The 17,696-nt window shown below is 37.3% G+C and overlaps 1 protein-coding gene across 1 annotated transcript in view; it reads left to right on the top strand.

The window, feature by feature from the left end:
- Positions 1 to 17,696, top strand: part of SRGAP1 (SLIT-ROBO Rho GTPase activating protein 1) — a 256,277-nt gene that overhangs the window by 217,464 nt on the left and 21,117 nt on the right. Inside the window, exons 15-17 of the mRNA XM_045553445.1 lie at positions 865 to 999; positions 12,355 to 12,460; positions 15,228 to 15,452. Coding sequence (XP_045409401.1) covers positions 865 to 999; positions 12,355 to 12,460; positions 15,228 to 15,452 — 466 coding nt within the window. The remainder of the gene's footprint in view (positions 1 to 864; positions 1,000 to 12,354; positions 12,461 to 15,227; positions 15,453 to 17,696) is intronic.

The following is a 17,696-nucleotide window of genomic DNA, read 5'->3' as shown; positions in this document are numbered from 1 at the left end:
CCCAAGAGGCAAAAAAATATGTTAAAATGCATCGCACACTTTTTGTGAACTTTAGAAGGGAGGAATAGACCTGTGAATAAAAAAATGGAGCTTGATTTAAGGCTACATATTATATTGCACTTCTTATGGATTTCATCTCAATTTAATTCTCGGGAAAGTGGACTAGCCAGACTAGTTACCTAATATTTTAAAACTGCATGCCATAAAGAACAATATAATTTTATATTTGTGACATATTTTTAAAATTTCTGCTTTATATACAAACTCCTGGGTGACACAAAGGGTACATTTTCAAATTCCTCCATCTGATTTCAGAGTCTCCCACTGCTCAAGAAGGCTTTCAAATGTACCACCATGCCAGTTTGGGAAACACCTATTTATTTAATTATAGGTGTTCACAATTAGGTGGAGCCTATGAAATCTCTGATAAATTTTGCTGACCCATATAGCATAGCCAGACAGACTTATAGTGTGTCTTTTCCCCAGTAGGATAAGAATCACAGAATGTAATTTTTGAATTTATGTCAAACTAAGATTACAGATTTCAGCTTAAAAAAAAAAAGTTTGGTAAAATTATAAATCCCACAATATTTATTTTAAGATTTGGGTAACTTGTAAGGGATTATTTGGTAGCATAAGATAAAAAAAAAAAAGCTTTATTTTAGCCAACTATTTTTAGGTTAACCATGGGGTGGGATATCTGAACCAATTATTTTAATTTTAGTACCATATAATTTTTCATAAAGCATAATTAAAAGATACATGTATATATAGCAATGAATGTGTATCTAGAAATGTATTTTTGCTCAGAGGAAAGAAGAGAAGCACTATACATGTAACTAATTTTTTTGTTTGTTTGTTTAGGTGAAAATCCTTTGGCTGATGACCAGAGTAACCATGACATTAACTCAGTTGCTGGCGTTCTAAAGCTCTATTTCCGTGGGCTGGAAAACCCCCTCTTTCCTAAGGAAAGATTTAATGATCTGATTTCTTGTATCAGTAAGTGGATTTTTTTTTTAAGTCTTTTCCCACCAGAATTGTTTCACTAACCAACTTCCTGGAAAAGGCATTGGCCCCCTCTGTACACCCTCACCCCGCCGTTACCTCATTACCACCAAATTTCTGAGACCATTTGTTTTCTTTCTGGAACCAGCTCGAGTCATCCCCCCAGCTGTGGCCACGCCTGTAGCTGAGTGGGCTTTCCTCCTGAACATCCTCTAGGCTCCAAGAGCCAGGAGATTCCCACTTATGGCTGGAATAAAGCAGAAAGGCAGGTGCCAACCGCCTAAGGGAGAGGAGAAAGTTGTAAGCTGAGAAACGTAACTTTTTCTTGGCTTTGGTTCTTGGTCCTCTGAACCAGTTTTAGGATGGAGTAATTTATCTATCTTTGGATGTTATTCCAAGGAGTAAGGTAAAGTGAGATAAAAGAACATTATTACGGGGCCGGAACACCAGGTGGTAATTATCTGTCAGTGGGCATCCCAAGCTAATAGGCAGAGTTGCTCTGGGATTGGGGATTGTGTGTGATCTATCATGAAACCAATCATCAGCAGCAAAATAAAGCATTCCTGTTTACTTCAGTGGGGGCTTTCGACCCTGTACAAAGAAAGGTGAAAATAATGATACCAAGAATTAGTTATTAACCACAATCATGCATCTAAAATGCAGTGCCCCTTTAAGTTCAAGTTCCCAGGCAAGAGTCTAGAGCTGACTTCAATCACATAGCTTCATAAGGATCAATCTTTATTTTTTCCAATTATTTAATTGTTCAGGTTTGTTTTATGACCAAAGATAGGGTATATGATCTTGGTATATGATCTGTGGGTGCTTGAAAAGAATGTGTATTCTGCTATTGTTGTGTGAAATATTGTATAGATATTGATTAAATACACTTGGCTGATGGTGTTGAATTCTTCTACACCCTTGCTGATTTCTGTCTAGTTCTATCAGTTGTTGAGAGAATAGTGTAAAAGTCCCCAACTACAATTGTTTATTTATTTATTCATTTATTTAGAGACAGGGTCTTGCTCTGTGGCCCGGGCTAGAGCGCAGCAGCACAATCATAGCTCACTACAACCTCAAACTCCTGTGCTCAAGCAATCCTCCCACCTCAGCCTCCTGAGTAGCTGTGACACCAGGCGTGTACCACCATGCCCAGCTAATTTTTTTGTTTTTATAGAGATGGGGTCTTGCTATGTTGCCCAGGCTGGTCTTGAACTCCTGGCCTCAAGTGATCCTCCCACCTCAGCCTCCCAAAGTGCTAGGATTACAGGTGTGAGCCACCATGCTGGCCGACTTTATTTTTTAGAATAGTTTTAGACCTGTAGAAAAAGTGCACAGATAGTACAAAAAGTCTGCCCCCCCCTCCAATTTCCCATATTAAGAACATCTTACATCAGTGTGATACATTTGTTACAATTAATGAACCAATATTGATACATTATTATTAACTGAAGTCCATCATTTATTCATATTTCCTTATTTTTTCCCCTAATGTCCTTTCTCTGTTCCAGAATGCCACACTACATTTAGTTGTCATGTCTCCTTAGGTTCTGTGGTATAATATCAATCTTTACTCCTGATGAAGAAACCTCCCCCCCAGTCCCCTTTTGCCCTACTTGAATCGAGTCCTATTGACTTGGCCACAAAAGAATCTCACTATTCATTCCTCCTTCCCCACCCCTATCACCTTGGTTTCTCACTGGGGCTATTGTTATGGTCTCTTAAATGGTCTCTACTTTTAGGTTTTGCCTTCTGTCCCCCACTTTGCCCTCCCCACCTCCCCAAGCCAGGCCCACATAATTTCATTCTCCACATAGCAGCTAGATCCAAAAAAGAAAATTGGGTTACTTGCTTTCTCCCCTCTTTAAAACCTATTTCAATATTTCCCACATAAAAACAAACCCCTTGGTATGGCCAATTCATAGAATTGAATTCTTCCTTTATCTGTTCTCTTCCTGCTGCTGTGCAGTATCTCCTGTGACCTTATCCTGTCTACTGTCTATTTCACAATAGCAAACTGTACGCAAGGCAGGCCATGTCCCACCTCCATGCCTTTGCCCGTGCTGTTCCCCCTGCTGTCCCTGATAGCCATTTGACATCTGCTAGGAAGGCTTTGCTGAGCTGGTACTCCTCCCAGAACACCGTCCTCCCCAGGATCAATCACTTTCTCCTCTACTGTTAATAATATTCCCCTGGGTATATCGATACCTTATCTGCTACAGGACCTTAGGTGAGTTTCTTAAGCTCTCTGCACCTCGGTTTCCTCATATATAAAATAGGGAGAACATTAGTCCGTACATTATAGGGTTGTGAGAATTAAATGAGTTAATACATATGAAGTGCCAAGAAGAGTGCCTGGCACAGAGTATGTTCAATGAAAGACCTGCAATTAGCTCCACAGACCTGTGAGGTCTCGATGGATTATTCAGTTTTGAAGCCCTCACACTTAGCAGAGTTAATTCCAGACCCATAGCAAGTTAAAGTGAATTGAAATGAAATGAAGAGTCAAGATTTCACCACAAGTTCTTTTGTTGGCATCCGCACCTAAAGTCCTGGCTGTAGTTGGATATGAATTCCCTGGTCATAATCCTCCCCCGACGCCCCAGTCAGATGTCCCGTGTGGAATTTCGAAGTCTGCCTGCATGTCCATTCCAAGGCCCTCGCATAGCCTGAGTCATCACAACGAACCTATGACCCAGCTGGAAAGAACTGAAAAGGAAGTGTCTCACTTCTGGAATTCTTCTTTGGCCATGTCCAGAGATTCCCTCATATCCTAGCCAGAAAGCTGAAGTCTGGAAAAATAATAAGTACTCTACAATGCTTAGCGGTTTTGTAGGTCCATACACCATATCAACTTTAACATTTATATGTACCAGTTGGATAAAAAGCCTTGAGTCACCCTGTCAGTTACCGTTATAGAATCACACTTTCATGAGACAAAAAATAGTATTTCATTGTGGTTATTAATGACTGAGGCCATAGAGTCAGAAAGATCTGGGTTCAAATCCTAGCTTTGCCACTTACCAACCTGGTAAACTGGAGTGAAGATTAATACTTAATCTTATTAAATAGCCGTTTCTTCACCTATCTGCATGTGTGAAGAATAAAAGAGATAATCCATGTAGAGGGTTTAACATCATGCCTGGCATAGTAAACCTCAAGAAGTGTTGCTGGCTGTCAGCATTGCTACTATTACAACTACCCCTACTATAAACTCAGGTCCCAGGTGACAATACTTGGATTAGTTACTAATTTTGTCTGTTCTGCTAAACATGAGTTTCTTTGATGTAATTATTTCACGTGCATTTAGAAATATTAGTGTAACCCAGAAATTATACTGGTTCCAACATGATTTTTCCCAGAACATTAAATGCTTTGTAACAATCAAGGTCAAGATTTCTTACAATTAGAGTCAGGTTTACCAAGTATGTAAACTGTAAGGAAAAAAACAGAAAATCCACAGAAGTATCTTTCATTCATGCAAGCAATACCTGCAGTGCTCAAGTGCAGATGAAGAAGCTGCAAAAACACCTGTGTATTAAAATAATAGATTAATGAAAGTCAGTGGATTAATAATCTTGGATTAATTTTGATGAAAATGGTCTCTACTGGAAATGAATGCCCTCTAGGACCTACATCTTGAAGGAAAAAGCAGGAGCCCTGGGGTTTAAGGCCACAGAGGATGCTAGGTGCACGTGCCAGTACAGATTTAATTGTGCTAGTATTTTGAATAGGATTGTGAATGTTTTTGTTAGTGCTCTAGTTACAAAGTTTCATAAATGTTGAGCAGTCTGCACCAGCTCTATTTTCCCCCATAGGTCTTGTTATTTTTAGTGCACAGTTTTGCAGAATGGGAGGTTTTTCAAGAACGCATATTGGCACTAACAACCTCTTTATATAACAACGCCTTTTCCTCTAGCATCTAACCTCTTAAAAAAGAGAGGATTCCAGAATATTATTGATTTATCTCTAGGCAAGCATTTTCTTTTACCAACGTGACCATGATGTAGCTGCATTCTTCCTAGATTTTCAAGAAAGTCTTTGAGAATAGTGTAATACATCATTACAAACTTTTGATGATTTGAACCACGTGGATTAATTGCCTATAATGTGCAAAACTTTCTGGGGATTCAAAGACTTGATGCTTGCATTTAAGAGGCATAAAACATGGCAGGAAAGATAAGAAATTTACAAGTAAATGCAGTATAAGTTAGTATATGATAAAGGTTCAGAAATTTTAGGGGAAAGAAAGATCTGCATGATAGACTGTTTTTACCCTTGTCGTCTTGTAGCATTGCCAGAATTGGGTTTTTCTCCATTAAGGTAATTTCCTGTGACAGTTATTTCACATAGAAAACTCTTCTTTCTTCATCTTTTCTAAGAGTTTACGTAAGTCTCTGGAGTCCCCACTACTTTTTGCTTACCTATTTTTTGATGTTTGGGGAAAGTTTTTTTTGTGTGGGGCATTATTATCTGGCCATGTTTATGCTTCACACCCCTAAATGACCACATTCTTTGGAAGCTTACAAATATAAGTAGTAAAAGGGAATTTATCTTAGCATTCTTTATTTTTAAATTTGTACTATTCTTTCCCAATGTATAACTTTCTTTTAAAAAATTACTTATCTGAATGAAGACATGGTGAAATCAAATGCGATATAAATTTGAAATGACAAACTTGATAGTTTCTCAGTTTCTTACCCAAGGGTTGTTTTGTTTTTTTGTGGGTTTTTTTTTTTTTTAAACCATCCACCTTATGACTGGTTTTGTGAATGCTCCAGGTTATACCCACAAAGTCTGGGCAGCTTCTAGAATGTTCATGTACCATGGCTTTAAGATTCCCTAGGGCATAAGTTCAAGTGACTTGTTCTAGAAGAGCCACTCAAGTAATTCATGGTTTTTCCTGGCTGCCTTGATGCTGTGAGCCCAGATGAAACATTTGCACTTCATTTTGCATTATGCGTTATTTAGGTGACTACTTGGATATGAGGCAAGTTTTTTTAGGGAGGCATTTTTTCTATTAAAAAACTAACATGTAATCATTTTAGAGTACTTGAAAAATAGACAAAAGCACAGAGAATAAAATATTATTCCCCATAATGCCACTCCCCAGAGAGAACCAATGGTGGTAATATATATGCATTTTGTATACAACAAACAGCAAATATGTTATGTATTAATATACAACATAATCATAATAGCATTATTGTACCCTAAAAAAGTAACAGTAATTACTTAAAATCATCAAATAGGCATCAGTGCATTTTAAAAATAATTGTTTATTATGCAATTAATATGTGGTACTGTAGAAAAATTATAAATGTAAAATTATAAAATAAACTTAGCAGCTTTATTGAGATATATTTCTCATACTATATAATTCATCCATTAAAGAGTACAATTCAGTGGTTTTTAGTATAGTAACAGGAGTATGCAACTATCACCACAATCAATTTTAGAACATTTTTTGTTACCCCAAAAAGAAACTCCAATTAGCAAACATTAGCAATCACTTCCCGTTTACCCATAACCAACACCACCCCATGCCCTAGGCAACCACTAATCTACTTTCTGCCTATAGATTTGCCTGTTCTGGCCATATCTTTCTTTTTCTCTTTCTTTCTTTTTATTTAAGAGGCAGAGTCTCACTCTGTTGCCCAAGTGGTGTGATCGTAGCTCACTGTAACCTTGAACTCCTGGGCTCAAGTGATCCTTCTGCCTCACCCTCCCAAGTACTTGGGACTACAGGTACACACACCACTAATTTTTTTTTTTTTTTTTTGTAGAGATGGGGGTTTCACTATGTTACCCAGGCTAGTCTTGAACTCCTGGCCTTAAGCGATCCTTCGCCTTTGACTTCCCAAAGTGCTACAATTACAGGTGTGAGCCACCACGCCCACCTGGCCTTTGGCCATTTCATATAAATGGAATTATACACTATGTGATGTTTTGTGACTGCTTTTCACTTAGCATAATGTTTATCAGGATCATCCATGTTGTCATATGTATCAGTACTTCATTTCCTTTGATTGCCAAATAATATTCCATTTTATGGATATACGACTCCTATGTACTTTTAATACAAATTGTATCATACCAATTTACTGTTAATAGATATGAGGTTTCTTTTTGAGTTGATGAAAATGTTCTAAAATTGATTGATCAAGTCTCTAAGAGGAATTAATAAAAAATAAAAGTAAGACAAAATAAAATTGATTGAGGTGATGTTGCACAACTCTACGCCAAAAATAATGGAATTATACAATGTAAATGGGTAAGTTATGTGGTATATGAATTATATGTCAATAAAGCTGTTGTAAAAAATTGTATCATGCCATACTGGCTCTTTATAAATGACTTTTTAAGCTTAATGATATTATTAACATTTTCCCATATAAGTATATATTTTCAAAATATAGCTTTTAGCAGCCATATAATGATTTCCATTTTATGTAACAAATAAGCTAGTTTTAGGCTTTTAGATTGTTTCCAGTGATTTTGCAATTATACCAAATACTTTGATGAACCTCTTAGCACATAAATCTATTTGCCATTTTCATTGTTTCATGAAAAAAGCTTCTTAACTCTTTCCCTGGTGGTCTAATGTATGTTTTGTTGTTAAAAATTCTTTCAGTTTGGCCAGGCGCGGTGGCTCATGCCTATAATCCTAGCACTCTGGGAGGCCGAGGCGGGTGGATCGCTCAAGGTCAGGAGTTCGAGACCAGCCTGAGCAAGAGCGAGACCCCGCCTCTACTAAAAAAATAGAAAGAAATTATCTGGCCGACTAAAATATATATAGCAAAAAAAAATTAGCCGGGCATGGTGGCACATGCCTGTAGTCCCAGCTACTCGGGAGGCTGAGGCAGTAGGATCGCTTAAGCCCAGGAGTTTGAGGTTGCTATGAGCTAGGCTGATGCCACGGCACTCACTCTAGCCTGGGCAACAGAGTGAGACTCTGTCTCAAAAAAAAAAAAAAAAATTCTTTCAGTTTTATTGACCTACATGGTGGATTTCTCTCTTAACTCTAAATTCCTGTTTAATGCCTTATAATAATGTTCTTACAATTTATTTTATCCTTAAAAATATTTAACAGACTGTCTGAACTGAATAGGTAAAGCTCTATAGGCTAAGACACAGTTTCTTTACCAACCTCAATATGATAATTCAGTAGAAGAAGAAACATTTATGTATTTATTTCTATAGTGCTATTATTTAATAAGGAGAGAAAGGAATGGTTTAATTCACAGAAGTCAGTCTATGTACAGTTAATTACAGAGATTTCCAAGCATTTCAGTTCTTACTTAGGAGGGCAACTGGTAATTCATCTCAAAGCTGGGCTAAGATCCATCCAAATGTACTAGAACATCCCCCAGTTTTTCTTTCCCTTTTATTCAGGCACATACACTATCACACACGCAGTTAACACCATAATATTGTTAAAGTGAACCTAAAAATGTCCTAGGGCTGATACATTCACCTTGAATGCTACTCGTTGGGCTATGGAGCTCAGAAATATTTGTGTGCCCGCTGTTAAATAAACAGTTTCTAAATGTGGCCACCAAGGAATTTCCTTCCTTGTCTTCATACCTAAAGATAAATTTGCATCTTGTGATTTATTATTTGTTTTCTGGCAAACAAATACTTTTGCAAATAGAGCCACAGAAGAACTGGCATTTTCAGAGTAATGGTCATTTGAACTTATTGCTATTTTCTGAAGTAACTTGTGTTTTTGTGGTGAATTTTTCACATGCATTTACACGGAGCTGTCAAACCCCCATGGCTGGGAAGTTGGGACGCTAACATGAGAGCCTTGCCTTGCTAAGAAAAGAACATAAATTAGCCTAGGGAGCTTTGAGCATGTGATCAAGACTGGATGAGTGCCACTTTTACCTAATTACATGAGCTCTTGAATTATGGAAACAAAGCACAGCTTAAAAGAAATCCAAATGAAATACTGGTTTTCCTCCCTGACAACTTTTCTGAGAGGAAGAAAAGATCTATCTTCTCATCCAGCATAAAATTGTGAAAGACCATGAATTGCCACACTCAGAGCCAGCTAGGAATGCACATTAATCAGAGTGTCAGTAGCAACCATAAATTTCGACCCGCTAACTGGACTCAGGGGAGTAAATGAGTCATTTGTCCCAGAGTGAAGCTCCTGCAGGATGCACGCTGCAAGCCTGTTGAGTGGCCAACCAGGTAAAATTCTGAGTCCTGCTCACAGCCATCATGGTCTGAGGCCTTTGAGACAGAGAGACTTGCTGCTACTTGAGGAACGTTCGCCAGCAATTCTGTTTTGCTTTATGTTTACTATAGTTGGAGAGAATGTATGTCTGCCTCACATAATTTTATCTAGTCTTTTGGTATCACTCTTTTCTATTCCTTTTGCTTTTCTCTCCTAACATTTTTCATTTGCATCCCACAGGCCCCTAATTCTTTTTTTTTTTTTTTTGTAAGTGTGGTAAAATATATATGACATAAAATTTACCATTGTAACCATTATTAAGTATACAGTTCAGTGGTATTAAGTACATTCACAGTGTTACGCAACCACTACCCATTTCCAGGACTTTTTCATCTTCCCAAACAGAAACTCTGTACACATCAAACTATAACTCCCCATCTCCCTGTCGGCTTTAGGCCCTGGCAACGTCTATTCTACTTTCTGTCTGTGAATTTCCCTATTCTAGGTACTTTGCATAAGTAGAATCGTTATGCTATTTGTCCTTTTGTTAAAATCCTGTCCCTAATAATTGATTTTAACTTAAAGTGAGGATTAGCTTGGAGAATCAGGCGACTGAACTCTTGAAACATCCAAGTTCCTCAATAAATAATAGCAGAAATTTTTTGTTGTTGTTTGAAGAACGGATCATAATATGTTTAATTTTACCTTTGAGGGCTTTTTTTAATTTTCATTTTTAGAGATGGACTTTCTAGATACAGGTGTGCTAAATCATCTTTTTACTCTTTAACTTAAAGCAACAACAACATCGTACTTTTAAAAAAAAATCAGCTATTTCAAGTAATAAACTTAACCAGTGAATTTCTGATATGAGATAATCTTTTAGCTCTGTCTAAATATATAGTATTTATAGATACAAAAGCCTCCCTATTAAATTCTCAATGACTTGAAAATCACTTCATCTGTAGGTATTTCGTCTTCCCTCTCTGTACAAAGTAGTTTCTCAAGTGTCACACGAAGTTGTCATGAAAGATAAACAGCTTACTCTGGGACATGTTTTGATCCTACTGGGGCTCTGGGACTGAATTGGGTTGAAATGTTGTTAACTTAATTATTGAGTTCTTGTGGCCTGAGTGAATTTATGCACCTGTTTAATAACTCCTTTTTTTTTAAAAAGCATCTTCCTCTTTAAGAAAAAAATCAAGACCATTGCCTAGAATGTATTAAACAAAGTACTTATACTCAATAGATGTGACCCTAATCTGTCTTGTTCATAGTGTTATATTTTTTTCATTTTGAAACACTTTACAAATAAAAAGGCAGAATATAGTATATCCACTTCAATATTGCTAATATCATACTATTTCCCACTATTACTAATTATATGTTTATATTGAAAGAATAAAAATGCTACAGGAATGTTAATCGCATGATGATGTTTTATTTATATTCTGATTAAAGAGTTTCTGAAATTGCATTTTCTAAATGATGACAGAGCTAGAGTTACAACTGTAGCATACTTAAAGGCAGGAATGGAAGTATTTTTTCCCAGGAATTCTGATAAATTATTGGTTGTTTTGCAAACTCATTTGTGGTTAGGAATATTCCTAATACATTTTTCACACCTTTTCAGCTGTGCAGAGGGAAAAATAAAATGCCCAGATTTGATAATAGGTGGAAAGCAGCTGGGGTTGGCACTCAAGAATCCAGGGAAATGAGCTTGGCATGAGTAATTAAGGCAGGGGTTATCAACCTTGGCTGCATAAAAGGCATCAGGGTTTTTAAACTCCCCAGGTGAATCCAAGTCAAGGTAAAGAACCACTGGTTTAAGAGAAATTGGAAAGGGAAACTGAGTTAGAAGAGTATTATGATGGTCCAAGCTAGAAATAATAGAAGACTTCAATTAGGAAATTATCCGTGAGATAGCCAGAGGTAGAAACAGGACTTCTATATAAGGGAGAAGAATGAAGCAGGAAAACCATAATCTTAGAAGTGATGTTCATAACCTTGAGACTGGATGAGGTTGTCACTGAAGAGAACCAGGCAGAAATCTTTGAGGCATATCCACATTTGTGGGTGGGAGAAGGTAAAAAAAAAAAAAAAAAAAAATTAAGGAGAATCAATTGACTATGGTGTCAGAAGCTAAGGAATGAGAATTTTCAAGTAGGATACATGAATAGCTCAAGAGCAATTAAGAACAAATATAATGATATGAAACTATAGGAAACTTCAGAAATGTAGGCCACTTACCCAGGTCTCATCTTCCTAATCTGTTAAATGGGGGTGGCAGTGTGTGCCCTACCTATTCCACAGTGGTGTTGTTCCCATAAAGTTAGATAACAAATGTGAAAATGTGTTGTAAAATATATATATATATAATTATGCAAATAATGAATAAAAGTAACCTTTTTGCTCTTGTTTGTAAGCACTTTAGTATTGAGGCATTTTAGACAATTTGTATTCCTAGTAAAGAGGTAAAGTAATACTAGGAAGTCCCAGGTACTCGTCTCATCAGGAAGCTCACCATCCCACAGGAAAGACAGGATAAGGAAATAAATAACCGTAAACACCAGATGTACGTTCTCTGAGGGTAGAAATCATATCCCTGTGTATTCTTAATGCTTAACTCAGTGCTTGAACCCCAGCCCTAAGGTATTTGTTTACAAAGTTGAAGAAATAGTATAATACAAGGTGAAAAAAAATCATATAAATAAAATGCTATGGTAGTTTTGAGAAAAGAGAGATTCAAAACATGGCACATTGCCCGGATGATAGAATAAACAAATAAATATATGATGAGTTAATGCATAATGGTTGGAGGAGGGGTGCTGTGTCCCAGAAATCTACTTTTGTTAACATGCAGCAGAAAGGAGTTGAAACCATATCAGATGCAAATTTTAGAATAAACAGCAAGGGGAAAATGATTTTTTAAATCTAGAAGACTCTAACTTACTCAAAGCCAAGACCAATACCATGAAAATCAGAGAAAACAGTGAGGGTCGGAGTGGTACACCCCAGCCAATCACTTCCTCACTGTGTTGGTTACAATTACATCTCACCCAAGAGCAAGGGTTTATGTTCAGATGTGCACCTGTAATATGTGTACTGCAGTGTTCTGCTGTAAGTGTGCCAAGTGAAAGGCCCCTGACCATGTCATCTTCTGTCTGTAGGAATAGATAATCTCTATGAGAGGGCGCTGCACATCCGCAAACTCCTCCTCACCTTGCCCAGGTCGGTCCTGATAGTGATGAGGTACCTCTTTGCCTTCCTCAATCAGTAAGTACTCGAATGCTCTGCTAAAATACCCGTCTGAGTTCCGTCTTTGTTCTGGGATCCTGTAAAATGTACATTGGTTTCCATTTATCAGTGGAGTTCAAGAGAAAATGATTGAATATAGACTGAAGATACATTTTTCCTCAGCAGCTCAAGGTCATCGTATGATAGATGAAAGCTCTACTCCAGATGCAGAAATTGTGGCCATAAAAGCAAAAATATTCAAATACTACTAAAAATAACACTTTTCAGTGAAATATGTGTTTCTCCAACTTCCATCCAGAATGAATATCATGAATTTTTTTGTCAAAATGATGTAAACCAGCTGCTCAGTGCAGAAAATGTCTGTGATTTTTAATGTCATAGTCAGGGATGGAGGGAAATCATAGGTGAAACTTATACACAGATCCAAAAAAACAACTCCTGCAAATACACCGTAATGAGACCTTGTCAAAAAGAAAATAATTCTAAAATGTTCTCTTAAACAATGTAATAGAAATCTTAAAAATCACCACATTATTTTCAAAGAAACTTTACTCTTTTAATTTAGGCAAATCGATTTTCAGTTACGTTACTTCCTGATATGTGGGCTCCATTATAAGAACATCTTCCCCAAGTTCTATCTCACAGTCCCCTCACTGTTCAACATTTCAGTTAAGCAGTTGGAAATAAAAAGATCAGAGGGGTCGACTTACTGAGTAAGCTTGGAGCAATGCCTTCTCATCCTGGCATGGATCCTGTCTTTCTGAAGTTAAGATATTTTCTCTTCTCTATTTCATGGGACGTACTGAGTTCTCAAAAGCCATGGAGATTTATCACAATCCCTCTGACTAGTCCTGAAATCATACCCTCTCAGGTGGCCCCAGGAGCCAAGCATCATACAGTAGGGAAATGCTGGGAGAGAACCATACAGAATGCGACTCTACTGCTCCCCTGAAGTGCCCAAAATATTCACAAATGACAGTGGGAACCCATGTGCACAGAAATCACCACTGGAAGTAAGCGGTATCTAGAGAGATGAGTTTAAACTGTGTTTAGGTTAGATGCTGTACATTTTTACCTTTAAATAAACCCAGTCACCCAGGCAGTTGTAAAAATTCAGAGGCTTGCCTTTGTCCCCACCCCACTACGATGGAGTACCTTGCATTCCCACTGGGCCTCTCCGTGCTATTCCTACCAAATTTTCCTGACACACCTGAGCAAAACCTTTTGTGAACCAATGAACCATAATGGACTAGGGAAGCAGTCTGTTAATTAAGAAAGTTCTCAACCCCTGAATCTAACTCATCATGTAGCTCAACGGAATGGCAAATGCACCATGGGTCAGACAGCTGGCATTGCTTCCAGTGGATCTGCCCAAAGATGCCCCCAGCTGCCTGCATCTGCCTTCATGCAGACGCAAGGGCCCAGCCTCTAGGGCAGGATGCCTGGGACAGGGATTTGGGAAAGAAAGACTAGCTGTTGTTTTTTATTGTAAAATCAAAACTTTGCAATAACATTTTTTGCTTTTCAAGCCAGCACTACATTAAAGACCAAGAAAGATTGACTGTGACTCTCCCCACTGAGCTGAAGTGTGTCTTTTGAAAATTAGATCATTCTTATTCTGAATCTCCATTTTCAAGATGCATTCACTTTCAAGATGATCTGTAACATGATCATTTGCTGTTATTCTGAACTTTTTTTTAAGATTGTATGTTTGAGAAATGACAGAAGGGAAAGACATATGTTAGCGATGGAAATTATGCTTTTGTATTTTCTACTCTCTAGACTATCTTATTTCTGAAAAAGGGGTCAAGTATCATGTCATGTGATATCTCAGTTTCTTTGTATCTGTCATCATCTCACAAAGGTAGTCGAGTCTCCTTTTTCTCCTTCCATTTGTCATCTGTTCACCTGGATTTCACGTTTCCTTTTAAGATTGACATTCTATACACTTGAAAGATAATGTCTCTAAACTCTCCCAAGAACAGCAACTTGCCCATGTGTTAGAGGCATAGCAATAAAGAGCTGATTTATTTTGAGTCACCTGTGAAAATATTTCACAAATATCTATTGGATTGAATTTAGAAATTAGTTCTAGACAACTGGAAATCTCCCCAAAGTTTGCCAGCCTAAGATGGAATTAAGAGAACTAAAGATTCTTTTCCCCTTCTCTTGTACCCATAATGTCCTCTGAGACACCCGTTTTCACCTCGTGTTGGTAGTCTTACCCAAAAGTAGATTATAAAGCCTGAAGTTGTTATTTACTTCCTTGGAATGCTCACAAAGAAAAGGTACTTTGTTTTCTTCTAGGCTTTCTTCCAGATTTTTAGGGTAAAACTAAAATCTGAGATATTTTTGAGTGGTGGGAGGACAATTTTAAAGTCATCCATAAAGCTTTATGGAAATCGTTACTGTCTCTCCCAAATTTGCTTGAGTGGCACTTAGAGCCTGACCCCAAGGTTTACAGATGAAGCTCACTCACCCGATCCTGGTCTCCATCATAGTGGATATTAGATTAAACTCCCCTGTGACTTTGAAAAATGCCACTTAATTAAACAAGTAGGACTTATATTCCCTCTCAGTTTCTAAATAGTTGCAGGTCATAAGTCATTGTACTATCTTTGGAGTTCACTAAATAGGATGGAATGTCATTTTATTCTATCAATAATGATAAAAGCCAAATAGGATATTTTAGATCCCCATTTTCAGAATATGAGGTATCTTATCAAACATCTATTTTCTTTTTCCCCCTTGTTTTTTGTAATTCATTTCTTGCTTCCTTTTACAGTCTTTCACAGTACAGTGATGAGAACATGATGGACCCCTATAACCTGGCCATTTGCTTTGGCCCAACATTGATGCCCGTCCCGGAAATACAGGATCAAGTGTCTTGCCAGGCTCACGTGAATGAAATTGTCAAAACCATCATCATCCACCATGAGACTATTTTCCCAGATGCAAAAGAGCTGGATGGCCCTGTTTATGAGAAATGTATGGCTGGCGATGACTACTGGTAAGTCTAACAATTTGAGTCCTCCTCCCTCCCCCTCAAATTGTGGAAATGCAGATACCAATTTATTTAGGAAAAAGAATTTCTCATAAGCCACCAAAGCTTCTTCCAATTTAAAAAAGAAAGAAACAAAGAAGAAGCAATAACACTTAGATAAGTTAGAATACTAAGACCCATGGCAGCACTCACTTTTCATTATGGAAACTCATGTTCATCCCTCTCTTACACCCAAGGATTACACCTTTTTAGGTAAATCTACCCTATCATGGCTTCTGTAGAGAATAAAGGTTTTGATCTTATATAGAACTCTATTCATTTTTATTATTACATTAAATCAAGAGAAGATAAGTGATTGAATTGACAGATTTCATTTTTAATTCTGAATCAGAGTTTTGATTCCATATAAAATACTTTTAAATTCTCATTTTAAAGGAGCCCTGTCAAACAAATGTATTTTCATTCTTACTTATGTTCATTTTCACTCCTACTAATAATATTATTCTAATCAATTATAGTAGTAGAGATCATTTTGAGCAAATTTATCATATAAATATATTGTTGAGATAAAAACTTTTTAGTATGGCAGTATGGCCTTCAGTTCTATCCATGTTGCTACAAATTACAGAATTTCATTCTTTTTTATGGCTGAACAATATTCCATTGTATAAATATACATCGTATTTTCTTTGTCCATTCATCTGTTGATGGACATTTAGGTCGATTCCATATCTTGGCTATTGTGAATAGTGCTGTAGTATACATGGGAGTGCAGATGTCTCTTTGATGTACTGATTTCTTTTCTTTTGAATATATACCCAGTAGTGAAATTCATTATGGTAAGTGAAATAAGCCAGGCACCAAAAGATAAATATCACACATTCTCACTCATATGTGAGAACTAAAAAAGTGGATCTCATGGAGGTAGAGACAATGGTGGTTACCCAAGGCTGGGAAGGCAAAGAGGAGAGGATGAAGAGAAGTTGGTTAAAGGGCACAGTTAGAAGGAATAAGCTCTAGTATTCTACAGTTCAGTAAAAAAATCTCAGTTAACATTAATTCATTGTGTATATCAAAATAGCTAGAAGAGAAGAATTACAATGTTCCCAACACAAAGAAAAGATAAATGTTTGAAGCCAGGTGTGCGCCTATAGTCCCAGCTACTTGGGAGGCTGAGGCTGAGGCTGAGGCTGAGGCAGGCAGATTACTTGAGCCCAGGAGTTCAAGGTTGCAGTGAGCTATGATAACACCACTGCACTCCAGTCTGGATGGACAACAGAATAAAAAGATAAATGTTTGAAGTGATAGATAGCCTATTTACCCTGATTTAATCATTACACGGTGTATACAAGTATCAAAATATCATATATACCCCAAATATATATACAGCTATTGTATGTCAACAAAAAATACCAAAGAGGCCCAGGCACAGTGGCTCACGCCTATAATCCCAGCATTTTGGGAGGCCATGGCAGAAGGAACACTTGAGGCCAGGAGTTCAAAACCTCAAGTTCCATAGTATATCCAGCACTTTTACATATGAAATTCAATTCAAAAATATTTACCTGAGGCCAGGCAAGGTGGCTTATGGCTGTCTTGGCACTTTGGGAGGCTGAGCCAGTATGATTGATTGAGGCCAAGAGTTGTAGACTAGCCTGAGCAAAAGCGAGAACCCCATCTCTACAAAAAATAGAAAAATTACCTGGGCATGGGTGCACCTGTAGTCCCAGCTACTCGGGAGGCTGAAGCAGGAGAATGGCTTGAGCCTTGGAGTTTGAAGTTGCAGTGAGCTGTGATGATGCCACTGCACTCTAGCCTGGGTGGCAGAGGAAGACCCTATCTCAAAAAAAAAAAAAAAAACAAATATATATATATTTGTTTATATGTAAATATATCTAAAATATATATATATTTACTTGAGTACTTATTATGTACAAAGTCTTGATTGAGCTTGGCTCTGGGAAGGTAAATGAATAAAACTAGGCCCTGCTGGAATACATAATTTTATTTTCATAGTCATATTTATTTTAGGACCAATGTCAAAGGTGTGTTTATCATTTCCAAGTATTAGGGCTACACCAGTAAACTCTGCTGTTGTGTTCATTTTATCAACAAGCAAGTATGTAGATGTCTAGTCAGTATTATTTGATGTATCGTATTCTAGGACATTCTGTGGTCACTACTCTTTCCAAGCAGGGGAAAAGCCCTGTAATAGTCTTGCAGCCAGAAACAAGCTTGACTATGTCCATC

This window comes from Lemur catta, chromosome 6 (assembly GCF_020740605.2).
Source record: "Lemur catta isolate mLemCat1 chromosome 6, mLemCat1.pri, whole genome shotgun sequence".
In the NCBI taxonomy this organism is placed as follows: Eukaryota; Metazoa; Chordata; class Mammalia; order Primates; family Lemuridae; genus Lemur; species Lemur catta.
The sequence above is the reverse complement of the archived record's forward strand: the minus strand, read 5'-3'. Positions and strand labels throughout refer to the sequence as shown.